This window comes from Lactuca serriola, chromosome 4, assembly GCF_051521515.1.
Source record: "Lactuca serriola cultivar US96UC23 chromosome 4, Lser_US96UC23_V15, whole genome shotgun sequence".
NCBI classification, from domain to species: domain Eukaryota; kingdom Viridiplantae; phylum Streptophyta; class Magnoliopsida; order Asterales; family Asteraceae; genus Lactuca; species Lactuca serriola.
Genome location: NC_136411.1, coordinates 98673294 through 98692317, shown reverse-complemented (window position 1 = coordinate 98692317; position 19024 = coordinate 98673294). Strand labels below are relative to the sequence as shown.

At 31.1% G+C, this 19024-nt stretch overlaps 1 protein-coding gene across 1 annotated transcript in view; it reads left to right on the top strand.

Moving 5' to 3' along the window:
- The window catches only part of LOC145102170 (cyprosin-like), a 33977-nt gene that overhangs the window by 4965 nt on the left and 9988 nt on the right, over nucleotides 1–19024 (top strand). Inside the window, exons 4-5 of the mRNA XM_079039546.1 lie at nucleotides 11983–12077; nucleotides 12169–12281. Coding sequence (XP_078895672.1) covers nucleotides 11983–12077; nucleotides 12169–12281 — 208 coding nt within the window. The remainder of the gene's footprint in view (nucleotides 1–11982; nucleotides 12078–12168; nucleotides 12282–19024) is intronic.

Below are 19024 nucleotides of genomic sequence, written 5' to 3'. Positions count from 1 at the left end.
TGTAAAGATATATATGACAACTTCGTTTTATATTGTCGAATGAAAATGTATCGTATATAATCCAACTTATACGTACAAACGTACATAAAAATAAGTATAGAAACGTACACAAAGATTATGTTGAAACATAAAGAAACTAAAATTTCTACTGATATGATTTTTTTTTTTTAAATTAACAAACAAAAGTCCTAAATTTACGTCGAAACATTGATCGCCTCGAATTTATACCAATACATTCATAAAAATAAGCACATAATAAAATAGTTTTTTTAAGTTAACGAACTTTACAAAGTTCAAAATCAAAGGGCGTCAAAGTAACATTTTATAAAATTGAGCGCTGGTAACTGTTTACTACCCGGGGGGTTAAAAACTACATTTAAAAAGGTAAAGTGGGTGGAAAATGCCATTGTATAAAGTAGAGGGGTAGAAAGTGGCGGCGGATACAAAAATCAAATTATATATACGGGTAAACACGAAAGTTTAGAAATTGAAGAAGACGTAAATGTCATTTTAAAATGTTCAACGTTGATAGGAGCAAAATGATACATTATAAAACGTAAAGGTAGAAAGCATAATTTTACAAAGTATAAATAAAGGAGCGAAGGTAATCCTTTTAGAAAGTTTAGAAGTATATATATATATATATATATATATATATATATATATATATATATATATATATATATATATATATATATATATATATATATATATATATATATATATATATATATATACTAGCCGTTTACCCGCGCAAAACGGCGGGCGACAAATAGTTTGTTTCGACAATTAATTTCTTTTCGATGGAGAATGATTATTTTCAATTCAATCATTAGTTTGTTTTAGGAAACATGTCATATTAAAAATAAAGAAAATTCATGAAATGATCAAATTATAGGGTGTTGAGTATTTTATTTGGATGAAAAAAGATATGGTCAAAACCTTGGAAAAGAAGATTTATAGGAGTTTGTTTAAATTTTAATATTATTTTATTAGTGATTAGTTGTACAATTAGCTTAATGATTTGGACGTCTTAAAAAATATTATTATTTTATTCAATCTATTTTTAGAAATAGTGGGATTTGTTTTATAAGATAGTAAATATATATATATATATATATATATATATATATATATATATATATATATATATATATATATATATATTTGAAAATATCATTTTGAAAGGATGAAAAGAACATTTTGCAAGATATAAAGCATAAAAGTTAAAAATGTTAGGAGAATATATATATATATATATATATATATATATATATATATATATATATATATATATATATATATATATATATATAGGCTTAGTTTATTCTATTCAAACTAATTATTGTATCTATCATATTCTATGAGAATTACTAAAAGAATAAGTTGTTTAGCAATGCGAATACGTTCAACCTTACAAAAAATATCGTCATTTTCATGCATTCTCGTTAATTATTATTATTTTTGTTCCCACACATCGTTTTTCACTCATTTTCATTCTGACATAATACGATCCAATAAAAATTCTGACAGAAATAAGAATAATAATAATAAGTGTATAATAACTTTATAGACGATTTAATTAGTGAGAATGTGTGTTAATGACAATAGTTATGTAATATTGAACGTACTTATATTATCAAACAACATATTTTCTTTATCATTCTCATAGCATACGATAGATGTACAATAATTAATTAAAATTTTGTCGACTAGAAAGTTAGTTGAGGAGGTACATGTAATGTTGTTTCTTGTTACACCCTAATATTTTTCAAGCATTTAAAAAACCATGGTTGATATAAAAGTCATGACATATAATGTGTACAAAATATGTTAAAACAAAACCCATAAGATTTTGCAATGTGTACAATACTACATCACAACCATAGTTTAGCATGAAGTCTTATGAATGCTAAGTGTTTTATTATGGATTCAAAAGCTTATATATAAGGTCATTCACTTACGATCCACCTCGTAGCAACTCCCAAAATATAAAGGAAAATCCCATTTTATAAAGGTATTTAGATAAACTTCCATGATAAAAAGAATAAATCCAACATTTCTTAAATAACTCCCACAATAGGAAGAAAAGAATCAACCTATTAAGGTGCATGGTCTCGATATCTACTTCACAATGAATTACTCATGACGTAGAACAATGAATGACTCATGACCTGAACACAAAACTCAATTAAATCACAACTTCAAAAAACTAAAATAAAGCACAACTAACATGTTATGTACTTTATATTACTAACTCATAGCAATGCGCTAAAACAATATCAATAGTGTATCAAAACAATATTGAAAAACTCAACAAAAATCTTATATAACTTAGTTGTAAGAGAAATTATTGGCCTAATCCTTAAACTAATACAAAACATGAATCTATTGACAATTATATTTGAAATTGGATTAGCATGAACATTACCACATCAAAACAGGTTTACAAGTTCAAAAACAGCTTAGGGTAATGTTCCTAGTCCAATTCCAGCCAAAAACATCAAACAACAAGTTGTCGGCACCCAAAATTCGTCGAGTTCCTTGAGGAAGTCGTCGAGTTCATGCCCAAAATGATGAACTCGTCGAGTTTTTTTGCATAAACTCGTCGAGTTTTATGGTCTGGACAGTTTTAGCTTTGAAAAAACAAGTTTGCATCAAGTATGAAAACAAGCCTAAACTCTGATACCACTGTTGGGTTTTGAGCATTCTAACACTCCTAAGTGTACATGAAACCCTAAATACCTTGGATCTATGTTTTCTCTATTATACATGCAAATATGAATATTCCAAGGTATTACCCTATCTAGCATACAATCTTTGATACTTGGGTAATAAAACAAGTTAGAATACATACCTTTTTTATGTAGCTTGATTCCTTGATGCTTAAGATCCGAGTGCCCCAAGTGTGACACCTCAAATGGTTCACACAACATCAAATACACTTGGAATAACTTAGAGAGAAATGAACCACTTCATGAAATCGGCTAGCCCTCACCATACACACATAGTTCTCTCATTGTTCAATTTTCTCAAGAATAAGATGCTTATATAGTTTGTCACAATTAGGGTTACACCATGTAAACCGTAATTGTCATGGCCTTTCATTTCCATGATCCATGGGTACAAAAACACCATGGAGCATCCTATGGGTTTTAGCCCAACTTGATAATCCATGGAGCATTAGCCCACTATACAAGTATGGATGATTTACACAATCAACCCATATATTTAATTAGTCTCCTTTTGATCACTTAATTAATTCCAAATTAATTCTTGATCAATACTAATTAAATAATCTTATTAATATATTAGAACTTATAATATATTATTAAACCTTAAGTGTTATTTCTCCCACTTTAGTCTATCCAAATGCATGATGTCATGCAACCCAAATGGACCATGCCAATCGGTTCAAGTACATACCAAATATAGTTATGGACTTAGACATTAATCCAACATGAAGATCTTCATCCCAAATCTAAAAGATAATGAAAGCACATAAAAAATGCATAGCAAACCCATACTATACATACCCACCTACATGTTCCTCGGTAATCCTGAAACATTCTCTGACTAAAGCATTGATTTTGTGCTTTCACTAGTGTGGGCCCAACACTACCTTCCACACGTATCCATACTCGTTCCAAGGACTATTCGAAGACTCTCGTGTCATTTCGCAACCATCTGCTACCCCCTCACATGCTTGCATACATAAAACCATATGCATAATTCTACATTTCCTAGAATCTCTCGTTGGGACTCTCCACACTCGCTTCTGCACTGCTAGAACCCCTATCAACACCGTTGGTTGCCTTGTGCATATAAGTTATACATAATGCAAGATCAAATAGATTGTCAAACAAGTGATTCTACCCTAAGCCCACATTCATACAAGGATTAGGGAATAAGGATAAATAAATCATTCTAAGGCTATACAATCCTAATTGTATACAACTCTAAAATGTACAACTTGCATATAACATTACCAATCAAGATTTCAATCAGCCATAACAGTAATTCTCTAGGCTATAAGTCATCATAAATTTCAGGTCAATATCTTCAGATCTACTCTTTCACATTGACTTAATGGATAAAGTTTCCAACTTTATACATTAGGAACTCACTCCAATAAAAGATCCTAAACCCTAAGTCCTTAATAACATAAAACCTTTACAAAACATGCATGGCTTCAAGAACATGATCAAGATGCAAACTTTCCTAGTCTAACAAGATTGTTAGTGGATAAAATTAGCTCAAAAGGTGGTGGAGTTCACTCAACTCCAAAGCACGAGCTCACATGGATCAAAATGGACATATATGATCAAACTACAAGATAAAGCAAACGAAAGATTAAGATGGAATCTTTTTAATCATAATTGACCAGAAATGAAGTCCCTTTGCTAGATCAACACTTGAGTTCTTCACCAAAACACTCTGCAAGAACTTGGTCTTCAAGCTCCACACCAAAATATGAGAAATAAGACTTCAAATGGCAAACAATTCCAAGAATACTCAAAGGGGCTAAGGTTTTCGAAATGGAGAAGTTATAGGGTTAAAAGGTTGCCCTAACTTGAAGTTAAGGTGCTTAAATATGGAGAAAACCCTAAGAAATCATGGGCTTAGGCTGCAGCTGCTGTCACGTCGTGATAGACCATTCATCACGCAGTGACTACCATTCTTGATGCACGATCTTTAATTGTCATGCACATTGTGACACCCTTCATGTCACATGGTGGCATATGGTTTTCCTCAAAAACCCAGCCATTGAGTCCTTTATATACTGATCCAATTTGGGAAAAGGGTGTTACATGTGGTTGTTAGATTTAAAAGGAGTTAAGATAATCGCAGTGATTGGATTCATATCGTATAGAACTTCAAAATCAATTCAACTTGTGGTATAACTAGGTGTGTGGTAAGCAAATTAAACATGTGCCAAAACCAAGTCACTATTTTATATTCGAATTCATCGTAGTTCTCAAAAGCTTCTGTGATTGCTTATTGATTACCTCAACCTAGTTATGAATTTATGGACATAATGTAGTGTTTAACTCTAACAAAATGTCATTTTTTTTATCCAAATTGTTCGCCAAAAGTGACTCGTGAACTTTAAATCACAATTTGTGGTAGTGGCATTCAGAACTCCATGAAGCCTTGAAATTTCTGTGGAATAAAGATGTGTAGCATGAGAAGTATCCATGTTTTTATTACAAGGAATTAGGTAGTAAACGAACCGAAAGAACAAGAACGAGGGCTTCTTCATGTTCTTTTAGTTAATTTAGTTGAACAAATAAATGAACAAGAACATATAAACAAACTAGTTTTCTTGTTCATGTTCGTTCGTTTAACAAATTATATTGTTAATGTTCGTAAATATGCTAAACGGACATAAACAAACGAACATAAACGAACAGAGATGAACAAACATAGTTGAACATACAAAATCATAAATTAATATTTAATATAATAATTTAATCAATCACATTTGAACATATATGAACATAAAAGAAAATTAAATGAACGTTCACAAACATAATTTGATGAACGTGATCATTGTTCATGTTCGATCGTTTAACTAAACGAACAATAATTTGTGTTTATGTTCGTTCATTTATTAAATAAACAAATATAAATGAACTTCAAGTTGAATGCTTCATGAACAGTTCATTCGATGAACGTTTGGTTTGTTTATATCATTACAAGGAACAAGGTGAACCAATTAAAAGAATCATACAACAATCACCATGATAGAATCTTTGTTTCTTTGCCTACGATGCAACCTAAGAACAAAAATCATGTTAGCATATTTCCATGGAGAATTTAGAATATGAAGAGGGTGTACGGACCTATCTTTTGACCATGACTTTTATCTTCATGACACGTGACACCACACTTGATGAGTTTCATAATGTATTTTCCCATTTTAAACCAAAATATTTTTATTGAAGGGTTTCTAGTATCTTATTTATCCCAAAATAAATAGCAACCACTCCTTTGTATATCTCTCGAATAATTTTTTCTTGTAAAGTGTATCGAGGAATGTATAATCGGTTATCTTTGAAAAGAAAACCTTTATGCTGTTAGAAATCACCAGTGGTAACCTTTAAACAACTTCTTAATGCCAAACCGAAGTTATAAATATTTGTCATAATAATCTTTGATTACTTGATCAACTCGCAGCAATGTATCATCTATAGACATAAACAAACGTTCATTCTGTTTAAACCATCAAGAACTTTACACAGTTTCCAACTTTATTTTGAGGGAAAATAATATGTTTAGAGAACCCAACCCATTTTGGATGACAACGATTGAGTTTATGTTAACATTTACACACTTGCATGTATTGTGTTTTTAAAAAGAAAAAAAAAACTCATTAGGTAGAAAATTGTGATTCGGATGCTCGAGAGCCCAAATGATGGTATAAATCTCTTCATCGTAAGTGGAAATATTTTGTTTGGCTTCATTTAAATATCACTCTAAAATGAAACCGCATTTCCACATTGATTAAGGACTTTAACAAACCCACATCTAAACCATCATATTATAATTTAACTATCTTCTTAAAATATGGAAGTAAAAAATATAAGCAGCTGACATCTTTGATTTAATGAGATAAAACTCTTTTTAGCTTCGTCAATCCACTAAATCAGATTTCGCTTCAAGCACTCATTTATACAAGCAACAAGAGGAATATGTGGAAAAATGACACCAATCCATGATATCTTCGGACATGATGGATATTTTTAATCAGTCCAACTCGAGATGGTCTCCAACTTTTCATGATCAACTTGATCCATGTGGAAGTCACAACTTACAAAATAAATAAATACTAATAAAAATCTATTAGTAAAGAGATTGCAATTTGTTAGGCCGACATACAACTTGTTGTCTTATAGAATATGCGAAACTTCGTTTATATAGTTGTTTCTCATGTCCCACAACTTGTTGTGTCTTAAAAATTAGAAAATTTGAAGATCTATCTTTGAAAACATCATATCTCCAAATAAATTATCTATAAGATCATCAAGCCGAAGCAATACCAACCCTATGAATCTCCAATGTCTCACTTTAAGATAAGTTCGTGATAGAAGAGTTCTTTCGTCCCCATTATCATATGATAGAAAAACACGTAGATTTGATGGTGTTAGAACCACCCCAAACACTACCTATCATGAAATAATATGTATTTTTGTACTCGACATGAGTAACTCCTCAGTCATATTTCCAAGACTTCCCTAACAATAAATCATAGGTAAAACATTACACCAAATCTCATATATATATATATATATATATATATATATATATATATATATATATATATATATATATATATATATATATATATATATAGGCCTAGGTTATTTTATTCAAACTAATTATTGTGTTATTGTATGTATAAAGATGGGCCAATCATTTTACTTATTTTAAGAAAGTGATTAATAAATATTATTGAATTATAAATAATCGAAAAATATCATCTAATTTAACTAGAAGGGTATTTTAGTCTATTAATATAGATTTAATAAAGGAAGTTTGCATATTTTAAGGGATCATAGATTCTATTAATTTTAAAAATCTGTTTTTATGAATTATTAGGTTTTTAATTCAGACATTCTGACAGAATATGTTTGAATATATTCAAAAATAAAAAAATTCTTGAACAATAAAATAATAAAAATATTCTTGAACGTATTTTTCTTGTAGAATAACAAATTCTCGAACCAGCAAATGAATAATTAAAACAAAAATTATATTAATTCTTATAGAATACATGTAACAGTTACTAAGAATTACATTTATTGTTAAAGAATAAAACCAAAAAACTTTCAAATCGGGAAAAAAAACATCAAAATCTAACAAATACACTAATTTATTCTAAAAGAATAATGTTGCTAAGAGGCGTTCAAATTTCGTGGTCCGTACTTCAAGCATCAACTTCTGTCAAAACAAAACCAAATTGTAGTTTAGATTCCAACAAAATTGGAATTCATGATTCCATTCCAACAGAATTGGAATTCATGATTCCATTCCAACATAATTGTAATTCATGATTCTTTTTATCTTCTTCATGTCAATCTCAAGAATTGTACCACACGTTTATGTTTTCTTTCCCTTAGATCACAATGTACTCAATATCTATCAAAATTCACAACTATACAATAAGATCATCAAGATAATTGATTTTTTTATCTATTTAACTAGTAAAACCCATTTAAAAGAAACATACCCAATCAAAGAAGAGATCATCACTATTGTTCTTCCTTCTCTTTTCTGCCAAATGAAGCAACCAAAGCCTTCCCTGTTTTTCGTTCTCTTTTCTGGAGAAAGAAACTCTCTCTCACTTTATTCCTCTATCCTTCCCTGCACTTTATTCCATTCAAAAGCAAAAAGGTTTTAATTTTACTTGATTGTTTGTTCTAATTCATTCATAAGATGTACTTGTTCGAGGTACGTATCCAATAGCATACCTGAGATAGATCTATACATAATTTTAATCTAACTATAGTCCTCATATCTAATCCTCAATAACGAGTGTAGAAGGACTAAATGAAAGACAGTATGTACTTATCTAATTGCTTTAACAAATCCACATTATCTAATTCCAGAAGAAATTCTGTCAATCCAAATTTTTGAAAACCCTAATTCCCGAAATTCAATTGAATCCCCAACGAAAAGCAGTGCATTAGACATAAATGTAATACAGATAAACGTGAACGACATCTCGAAACACAAACATCATATAATTACGACTGAACTAACTTGAATCAACAAAATCAAATAGGAAAAAAAAGGTACTTATAAACAAAGGGAGACAAACCATGTCTGAAGAAGTAGAAGAATATAAAGAAACCTGATCCTTCAGGCGGAATAGACAAAGCCGTTTGTCGAGAGCTTCAACGGCGTATTCTTCCGTCGACCCAATGCCACCGAAGCCCCACCTATCGTCGGACCCTCTTCTGGTCTCACCCCTCGCTGTTTGAATCAGAAGAGAGTAAGCCGAGAGTTGCTAATCAACCCTTGCTGCTCTCGCTTCACCCTCCTCTCCATCCGATTCAGTCGATTAAACCACCTAAAACACCCCCTTGGAGATCAGCGATATTCTTTGCCTTCCCCATTCGTGTGGCTGCTGATCGGGCCAGAAAGAAAAGAAAGAAAACGTCGGTGATAGTCGGTCGACGTGTTGGATTTGGAGATGGCGATGGCAATCGATTTTTGTAGAACTCAAGATCGATTTTGTAGTCCATTCTAATTTTGCAGATCGGGAACGAGATTTAAATTGGAGAGATTAGGTCAATACCATGATTATAGGGATTAATTTTGGAAGTTACTAAACAAATTACTAAATTACCCTTATTTATTTATTTAATTATTTAGTTTTTTGTTTAATTTTGATTAGCCCACATTTATGCATACAATAACACAATACTTGCTTTAAACAAATGAACCTAGCTCTCTCTCTATATATATATATATATATATATATATATATATATATATATATACATACATATATATATATATATATATATATATATATATATATATATATATATATAAGGGAAAAGTTCAATAGAGAACCATAATTATTGGTTCTTCAAGGAACCAAATCTTTTTTACAATTTCTAGAGATTATTCTTTATCGAAAAAAATATCTAAAAATAACTAAATTCATATATTAGCATTGTGAATGTGAAAAATATTTTTTGGATTCACCGTGTGAATCCACATTCACGTTGTGAATTTTCAAAGATTCACATTGTGACTTTGACGTAAAAAAAAATCGAATTTGATATCATTGGAAAAATGATAAAAATTTATGAATTTCTGTATTTTTAGTTTTTTTTTTATAAAAAATAAGTTATAAAAGTTATAAAAAAGATTGGTTCCTTAGTTACTTGGTTAATTATTGTTCTTTACTGAACCTCACCCTATATATATATATATATATATATATATATATATATATATATATATATATATATATATATATATATATATATATATATACTTTGTCCATGTTTTCGGGTGGGACAAAATACTACAACTTTTGTCCGACCTTAATATACATTACCTGATACAATTCCCCTCCAACTAAATCTGTTAAAGTACCAATATCATCATAAACAATTATAATATTCCTCCTCTACATACCATAAAAACATGAAACTTCAGATAAAGTTAAACAATTTGTTTGTAAGTATAATCAACGAAAGACTGTGAACTAACCTAATACTTCCCAAAGGCACATATTAGGTGCTGAAGTATAAACCCCGGGCGTGACCCTAACTTATCAACAACTTCCTGCAATTAAATGGATTTTAACTAATATGTTTCATTTTTAGAGCATTGAAGTTATGACATATTGTTTCTGTAACAACCTCTTCAAGAGATGAGGATTTTAACTAAAGACCATCTAAGTATCCTGCTAGATTTGGAGGTCAAGACTGATGAACCACATCCCCTGACCAAGCTCTCCTTCTTTGTAGAATATGAGTCGAATTTGAATCTAGGAACTTGGAACTTGGAGCATAATCGTCTAAATCAACTAAAAATCACAACAAAACACAAAGATAGGTGGTATTCGGGACTTACACAACCATTTCATAAATTTGCAATCGACGTTTGAATGATTGAGCTAAAACAACCTACAAATGTAGTCAGAATCACTTAGTTTATTTTAGAAAATGTAATTTGATCACATGAAAGACAAGTAATCATCTTTACCTAAAAAAGAATCTGAATGAGAAACTATAGATGGAGATGATGAACAAGGAGAAGCATGAACATGTAGATGGAGATGATGAATAAGGAGAAGCATAAGGAGACAAATATTGGATTAAGTTCTCCGATTTTCGATTACCAGAGAATCTAAGGGTGAGGTTGGAGACGGAATCTCCATGTGGTGGTAAAAATGGATTGAAGAAGGTGTATAGGTTTGTAATCGCAATCTTGCATATGTTGCTCCTTATTGTTCTTCTCTTTTTTGTAGTCGGAAGTGGTGGTGAAGATATAATGGTGGAGGTGAGGAATGGAGGAGGTGGAGCAGAGGGGAACCATCGACTACTAGACGACGGCTACAATAGAGAAAAATAGATAAAAGGGATTCGGTTTAGGTATTTTTTTACGAAAGAGAGAAATCAAAAGCATTTAATTTTTTTAAAGAGGGAAAAAATGTTGAAATTTTAGTAAAGAGGGAAAACTAAAATATTTTACATAATGGGGAAAATTGAACTCCCTCCAAATAACGATTTCACTTTCCAACACTATCACCATAAAACCCTTAGTTACATGTTTTTTTTCTTTTATTGTTACTATTTTTTTACATTTATATACACATAAATGTTAAAACGTGACTATAAAATACTTTTAGTTACATGTATTATGTTTTTAGATGTCATAAATTTTAGACATTCACATGAAATTTATCTGTTATCATAAAACACTTATAGTCACATGTTTTTTTTAAATATCATAATAAAATACTTACAGTCTTGTTGGGAAATTCTTTATTAATATGAAGCCACAGTCTTGTTTGCACAGTAGGTACATAGACATTGTTTATAGTTACATAACTACATAAAAGTTGGAGAAACAAATATCCTCATATTTTTTCTTCCTACTTATCTTCCTACCCACTAGATCAAGACACATGTAAAAATTAAGAGAGGTAATTCTTGATATCCACATATTATAATCTTATATGAATAGAAGAACAGGTAGGAAGAAAAGACAGGAGAATATTTATTTTTTTTTATAAAACTTGTGCACTTGATGTGGCTTTATTTTAGATTGACATTGTTTATACATATTAGGTGCATTGAAATTGTTTATACATGTCATCTCATTATCATGTACCGTTTAACTAGAAATCAATTCCAATCAATCGCTTGTGCATACATTAGTAATAAACATTTGAACTTTCCATGTTTTCACTCTAACTAATATTTTTATACATATTGGTTTTCATACTTGTAGGCAAATTTGCTACTATCCACTATGGTACAGATTCAATATCTGGAAATTTTAGCCAAGACAATGTTAAAGTTGGTGATCTAATTGTTGACGATCAGGTGATTTTGACAACAACGTCCTTATTCTTGTTAGCTTCAACTTAGTAAAAAGACAGAATTTTAAAAAAATATCATTTTATGACATAATTAGATATTCATTGAGGCAACACGGGAGTCTGGTGTCACATTTTTGGCGGGGAGGTTTGACGGTATCCTTGGGCTTGGTTTCCAGGAAATCTCTATTGGCAATGTTGTTCCATTGTGGTATGTTTCTTTATATATATATATATATATATATATATATATATATATATATATATATATATATATATATATATATATATATAGGGAAATGATTAAATGAGAACACTTAAAAGATTGAGAATGCGAGAACAGTTCTGGACCAATCAATATATAAGGGTATATTAGTAATTGTATATTTAAATTAAATTAAAATAAAATAAAATTCAATCAAATCCCTTAAATTTAGGATTAGTTATCAAAAACCAAATAAATATTCAATTTTTTATTTTTCTTATTAATAGAATATAAAAAACATTTTTACCAAAATTTATTTTAAAACTGAAAAAAAAAATTCTTAAAAAAATCAATTTTTTTCTCGTATTTCACATTTTTTTTTCAAAAAATGAATAGAAATCCAATCCCAAATCAATACACTTGTATTCAAAAATGAAAATTTTATTCAAAAAACCTAATACGACTCCAATCACAAATGAATAAACATCAATTTACAAATAATCCAATGCCTTTTTCATCAAATAAAAATAAAATTAGTGTAAAAATTATCACTTCTTAAAAAAATGAGTACCTCTAATCATAAATATATACACTTATTCACACATGAATACAATATTATTCATAAATAAATACAGTCATTCACATATGAATACAATATTATTCATAAATAAATACAGTCATTCACATATGAATAGACTGCTATTCACAAATAAATATGTTGCTATTCACAAATAAATATGTTGCTATTCATAAAAAAATACAAAATAAAAATAGCGTAAAAATTAAATATTTCTTCATAAAATGAATACATCTAATCATAAATAAATACACATTCACACATGAAAACACTCATTCACATATGAATACAGTCATATGTAAAAACATATTCTGTCATAGATGAATACACCAAAATATAATACAGTTTTTCATTCTCCTCAAGCTCAAATTCTTCACCTTTCAACTTCTCAAAAAATTCCAAAGGACCTTCAGAAAAACCCATACTACATATATCATTAAGTTGAATGAACCATATCTCTCTCACAAAATTCATCAAATAGCTTATGTGCACATCCTTTTCCAATGAATCTGATTTCAAGTATGCGTGAAGGTGATCAATTACAAATCAAAACAGTTATTAACAAAACCAAAATAGTAAATGCTATCTTTATCACCTTATTTTTAGAAGCAAATAAAGAAATCCAATTTAAAAAACATTATAAGAAACTCACATAGGCAAGCCTCTATTTTTGTTGTGTTAATCATTAATTTTTTTCATATCTGCGTGAGAGAGGAGGAGGACTACTCTTCATTTTTTTTGTTCAACCCATGTTACTCGGAATAAACATACTCAAACCTATAGCAATTGAAACAAATGGAAGGGGGCTTACGATTTCCATTTCCTCTGGAATCGAGACACAAAAACTAGTATCGATTAGTTGAAATTCTAGTATCGATTAGCTCTTTATTTTAAAGCATTAACAAAAACTGAATCTATATAAACTAGTAGAGAGATTAACAACACCGGTGAAGAGAGCACTACCTTTATTTTAAACCATAGTTTTCCGGCAACACAATAGACAAATTAACAGCACCGGTGAAGAGAGCACTAGCTTGTTGTCTAAGATGCAGTTCAACCGGTGAAATCAGATCAGGAAAGTGTCGCGGTGGCGGTGACCTGTGAAACGAGATCAGGAACAAGGTTGAATGATGATACCGATGGTTATTTTGTTGATGGATTTGGTTATCTGCGGTGGTGGTGTTTATCTTCTGCAGCGACTATGTTGAAGAGAGGAAAGAGGAACCAAATTCATAGAGGGAGGCGGCTTTATTATGAAACCCTAGAGAGATAGTGAGGGGGATAACGATTCGCGAATATGAAAGGAAAGAAGGTGAAAGGATGAGAAATTATAGGAAATAGGTAAAAATGCAATTCCAATTATGCCCTTCTGACCATTTAAAAGTTACACTTTAATGCCAGTAGTTTTAGACTTTTTCAAAAATCACTCGTTTAATAATAACCTTAGATTTAATTATTTAAATGGTCAAGATTTGTTTTTGCGTTTTCAACCTTTTAGGTGTTCTCATTTGATCCTACTCCTATATATATATATATATATATATATATATATATATATATATATATATATATATATAGAGAGAGAGAGAGAGAGAGGAGGGTTCAATTGAGAAAAAAAAGGTTGAGAATGAGGGAATCATTCTCAGCCACACATTTGTTTTGCCGCAAAACACGTAGTCATATGGGCGGAAATTGATAACGGATGCACATGTGTTTTTCAACCAAACATTTTTCTTAAAGTATGATAATCATTATCTTAATATACACAAAAACATATATATATATATATATATATATATATATATATATATATATATATATATATATATATATATATTTGCTTTTGATTTTTAGAAAACTATTTTTATCAAAAAAATATTTTGAATATATCAAATTTCATAATTTTTTGTTCTCTATAAATAGACATCCATATCGATATATTTTTAAGATAAAATAAAAAAATTATTTTTTTTAGAGTTCCAGGTGTCGTTATTCAGAAGTGAATAAAAACGGATCAGGTTTTTATTACAGTACATTCGTTATTCACTTATGAATAAAATATTTATCAGATTTTGAAAATATTCATATGTTACAGTTCATTTGTTATTCGAATATGAATAAGTAGTATGCTAATAAAAGACGAAGTGTTTTGAAAATTTGAACTGCTTATTCATATATAAATAACAAATGAACTGGAAGAAAAATTGTGATAAGTATGTTTTTCATATATAAATATAACTTGTGAGGAACACTAATACATGTTTTATTCATATTTGAATATAACATGTGACGAGAGCGGATATAAATGTAAAGAGTTTATTATATGTTATATTCATATATGAATGATATTCAAATTGTAAAAAAATTAAATATACTTTTTATTCATAAGTGAATAACGAATGTACTGTACTAAAACTATGATGCATTATTATTCACTTATGAATAAAGTGAGCTGAAACTATAAAAAAATAAAAATTTTATTTTATCTTAAAACTATATCAATATGGATGTCTATTTATAGAGAATAAAAAATTATAAATTCTGATATATTCAAAATCATTTTTTTTATAAAAATAGCTCCTTAAAAATTAAAAAAACGAAAAATACTATATTTTTGTATATATATTAAGGTAATGATTAGCATAGTTTAAGGAAACATGTTTTGTTGTAAAACACATATGTAATCAATCACACTTGTTGGCAGTCAAATAGGTTGATAAATTGACACTAAATATAGTTGGTATGGTACTAATAGTCATATTTGTGTACCAAATATAGTTTGTAGGGTATATAATTACGCAAAAAGTTCTCATTCCTTGTTCGTCCTTAGTACCAGTACCAAATATTTGTATGACTACACTAAAAAGATATAGTGTAAGCCACAAAGAATGAGGAAGCCAATTAGAAGATCAATTGTTTGTGCATTCGATGAAAACAAACAATAATTTCGAACAAGCTGCATAATATGACTAATGGATATTACATCCATTCTTCAACATACCAAGTTCGTCTAATGAGATTAACGTACTCTACTTGAAGGTTTCTCGGTAAGGTAATTTTTCTATTCCCAATAAATGCAATCAATGCAACCTATCGAGCCTATAAATATATGTTTGTCTTGGACATGGAGTAGTCTTGCCAGCTCAACTTCATCTAACATTTAAGGTAATCTTTACTGACTAATCCATACTTGTTGGACGTTGAACTGTTGAACCTATGTTATTTTGGTGTTATAGACCTGAATGGACATAATTATCCTCTTATTTGGTATTCCTTATCTTTCTGTGTCGCTACCACTTTATTCACTACCACTTCATATTCAGCGAGGGAACATCTCACTGAAACAATTTTAGCAAGAAATGGTTTTCTGACATATGCATATAACGTATGTGTATATGTACACACATCATATCCATATGAAAACAAAATCGTTTTCTTTTTCCAGTTTCTTTTTTTGAATATCTAAGTCGTTGTGTTAGGAGTATTTTTGTGTGGATTTTTCGAAAAATATTGTGTAGAAAAAAAAAGTTGTCATATGAAATAGGTTTCCTTAGGTTCTCTCTCTTTCTCTCTCACACACTCTCTCTCTCTCTCTCTCTCTCTCTCTTTCTCTCTCTCTCTCTCTCTATATATATATATATATATATATATATATATATATATATATTAAACTCCCAAAATCATGATTTTTTTTTCAGTTTTAAATCAAGAGGAATCATTGTTTTCATGCACGATCACGTCTTTACTTTCCCACGGTCATTTGAAGTACATGAAACATAAAAATGAAATTGTAAGCCAAAGATTAGTGAGTTCCCCCAAAGTACCACACACAACCATACAGATAATAACATGTATACATGAGCCTTCAGCCTGAATGGAGTGCTGCAATGGCCCTACAGCCTATCTGGACCGCTCTCGGAGCCTTCAACATGAATGGTTCGTGCACCATACCTACATTCTATCTTGACTGCTCTCCAGGCCTTCGGCTTGACTAGACTGCCTCGTAGGCCTTCAGTCTATACAAACCGACCTAGGTGTCTTGGCCTTTAGCATTAAGAAGGACCGCCTCAACCCAACAAACCACAAAATGTCGACATATACAATAACACTTAATAACCGCAACACAGATAATCATACAGATCTACCAGTCTAACGCATACTCACTGAACATAGGTAATCATCCAGATCTACCAATCTAGCATATACTCAGCATAAGATAATCCAGTGCGTCAATATTGGTGCCTTCGACCCATAAGTGCAGTGAGGATTACTCACCTCTCAATATGAACAGATAGTTGAATAGGACACTTCTCCGAATATTAGCTCTACTAGTCACCTATACATCAAATAGTGACCAATCCCAATTACCAATCAAAATATCGAAAATACCCTTAGGTCAAATCTTGGTTAAAGTTAAAAGTCAATGAAGTCAATTGAGTCGACTCAGTTGAGTACACCCATCGTACTGAGCTTGTATGCCTGGTGTACTAAGGTCCTGACCAAAAAACAGGGCGTTGACTATGTTCATGAAGCGTACCTTCTGGTATGCCCATCGTACGTGTCTACCACCCTATATTTCTAATAAGTGCTTAATACCTTAAGCTCATTCATCCAAAATCTAGCTATAGCCCTCAAATGACGTCTTTAATTATAAAGTTTCCAAATTTGTGATCTTGCATGGCTATTAAGTGCTTAATAGCAAAACCCTAACTTAATACAAGGTCTAAACCACTAAAGGGCATGCATGGAGGGATAAGAACAAGCAAGACTCCATTTTGATCACTCTAGACCTCCCAAAACGTCTAGAAGGACAACTCACTTGGTCTAGAGTTGCTAATACTAAAATGGACAAAAATATGGGACCAAAATAAACACAAAATCCATGTATAACAAGATCTAAGCAAAACTTCATCAACATAATAGCTTTTTACCTCCAAGTTGTGCCAAATGATGATATATTTATGGATCCAAGGTTCTCCACTCTTCTAAGATGGTTTCCTCTTCCTTCTTCCTCTTTCAATATCACCAAAATACACACTCAAGGCTCAAAGATTCTCTAAAAATGGATTAGGATTTGTAAGGGTCAAATATGAGGTCGAAGGATGATGAAAGAAGGGAGACTTGAGAGTTAAGGATGAATAAATAGTGCACAAACCCTAAATATTAGGGTTTTAGGTCCAAGCCACGTATGCCCAGCATAAACAAGCAAATCCCAAAAATTACAAAAATGTCATGCGGGACCAAATGTGCAAACAATACTCATACCAAGGGTCAAAATGTAAAATACCTAGAAATCGAGTTGTTACAATTCACCCCCACTTGAATTAGACTTCGTCCTCGCTACTGTGAACAACTGAAGGTAATTCTCCTGCATCTCTGCTTCGGGTTCCAAAGTCCTTTCAAAACCCTTCTGATGTTGCCACTCGACCTTGACCAAAGATACCACCTTCTTGCGTAAGGCCTTTGTCTTCTTATCCAAAATTGATACTGGTATCTCAACATAATTCAGGCGATCATCAGCCTGGATATCATCCAAATGAGAAACTGATGAATCATCAGTCACACACTTCCGATGCTGGGAAACATGGAAGGTGTTGTGGATCTGACTAAGCTCCTCAGGCAAATCCAACCGGTAAGCTACCCTGTCAACCCTGGAAATCACTCGAAATGGCCTAAAAAAAGAGGGCCCCGATTTTCCCCTCTTCCTGAAGCGTATTACACCCTTCCAGGATGATACCTTCAGTAGAACCATACTGTCAACATGGGAATCCAACTCCGATTGGCATCTGTCGACATAACTCTTCTACCGACTTTGAGCTGTCTGCAACCTCTGTCTGATCTCTCGAATAAGATCTGTCTTCTGAAGGACTACTTCGGTCCTTCCCATAACCATGTGACTGACCTCTCCCCAATATATTGGGGGTATGACACCTCCTCCCATAGAGAAGCTCGAATGGCGGTGCACCGATATTGGAGTGATAGTTGTTGTATGAAAACTCAGCTATCGGAAGTTAGGAGTCCCAACTCCCACCAAAATCAATCACATAGGCTCACAACATGTCCTCACATGTGTGAATAGTGCACTTACTCTAACTGTCAGTATGTGGATGATAAGTAGTGCTAAAGTGTAGTATCGTACCCAGTTCAGTGTGGAATCTCTGCCAAACTGTGA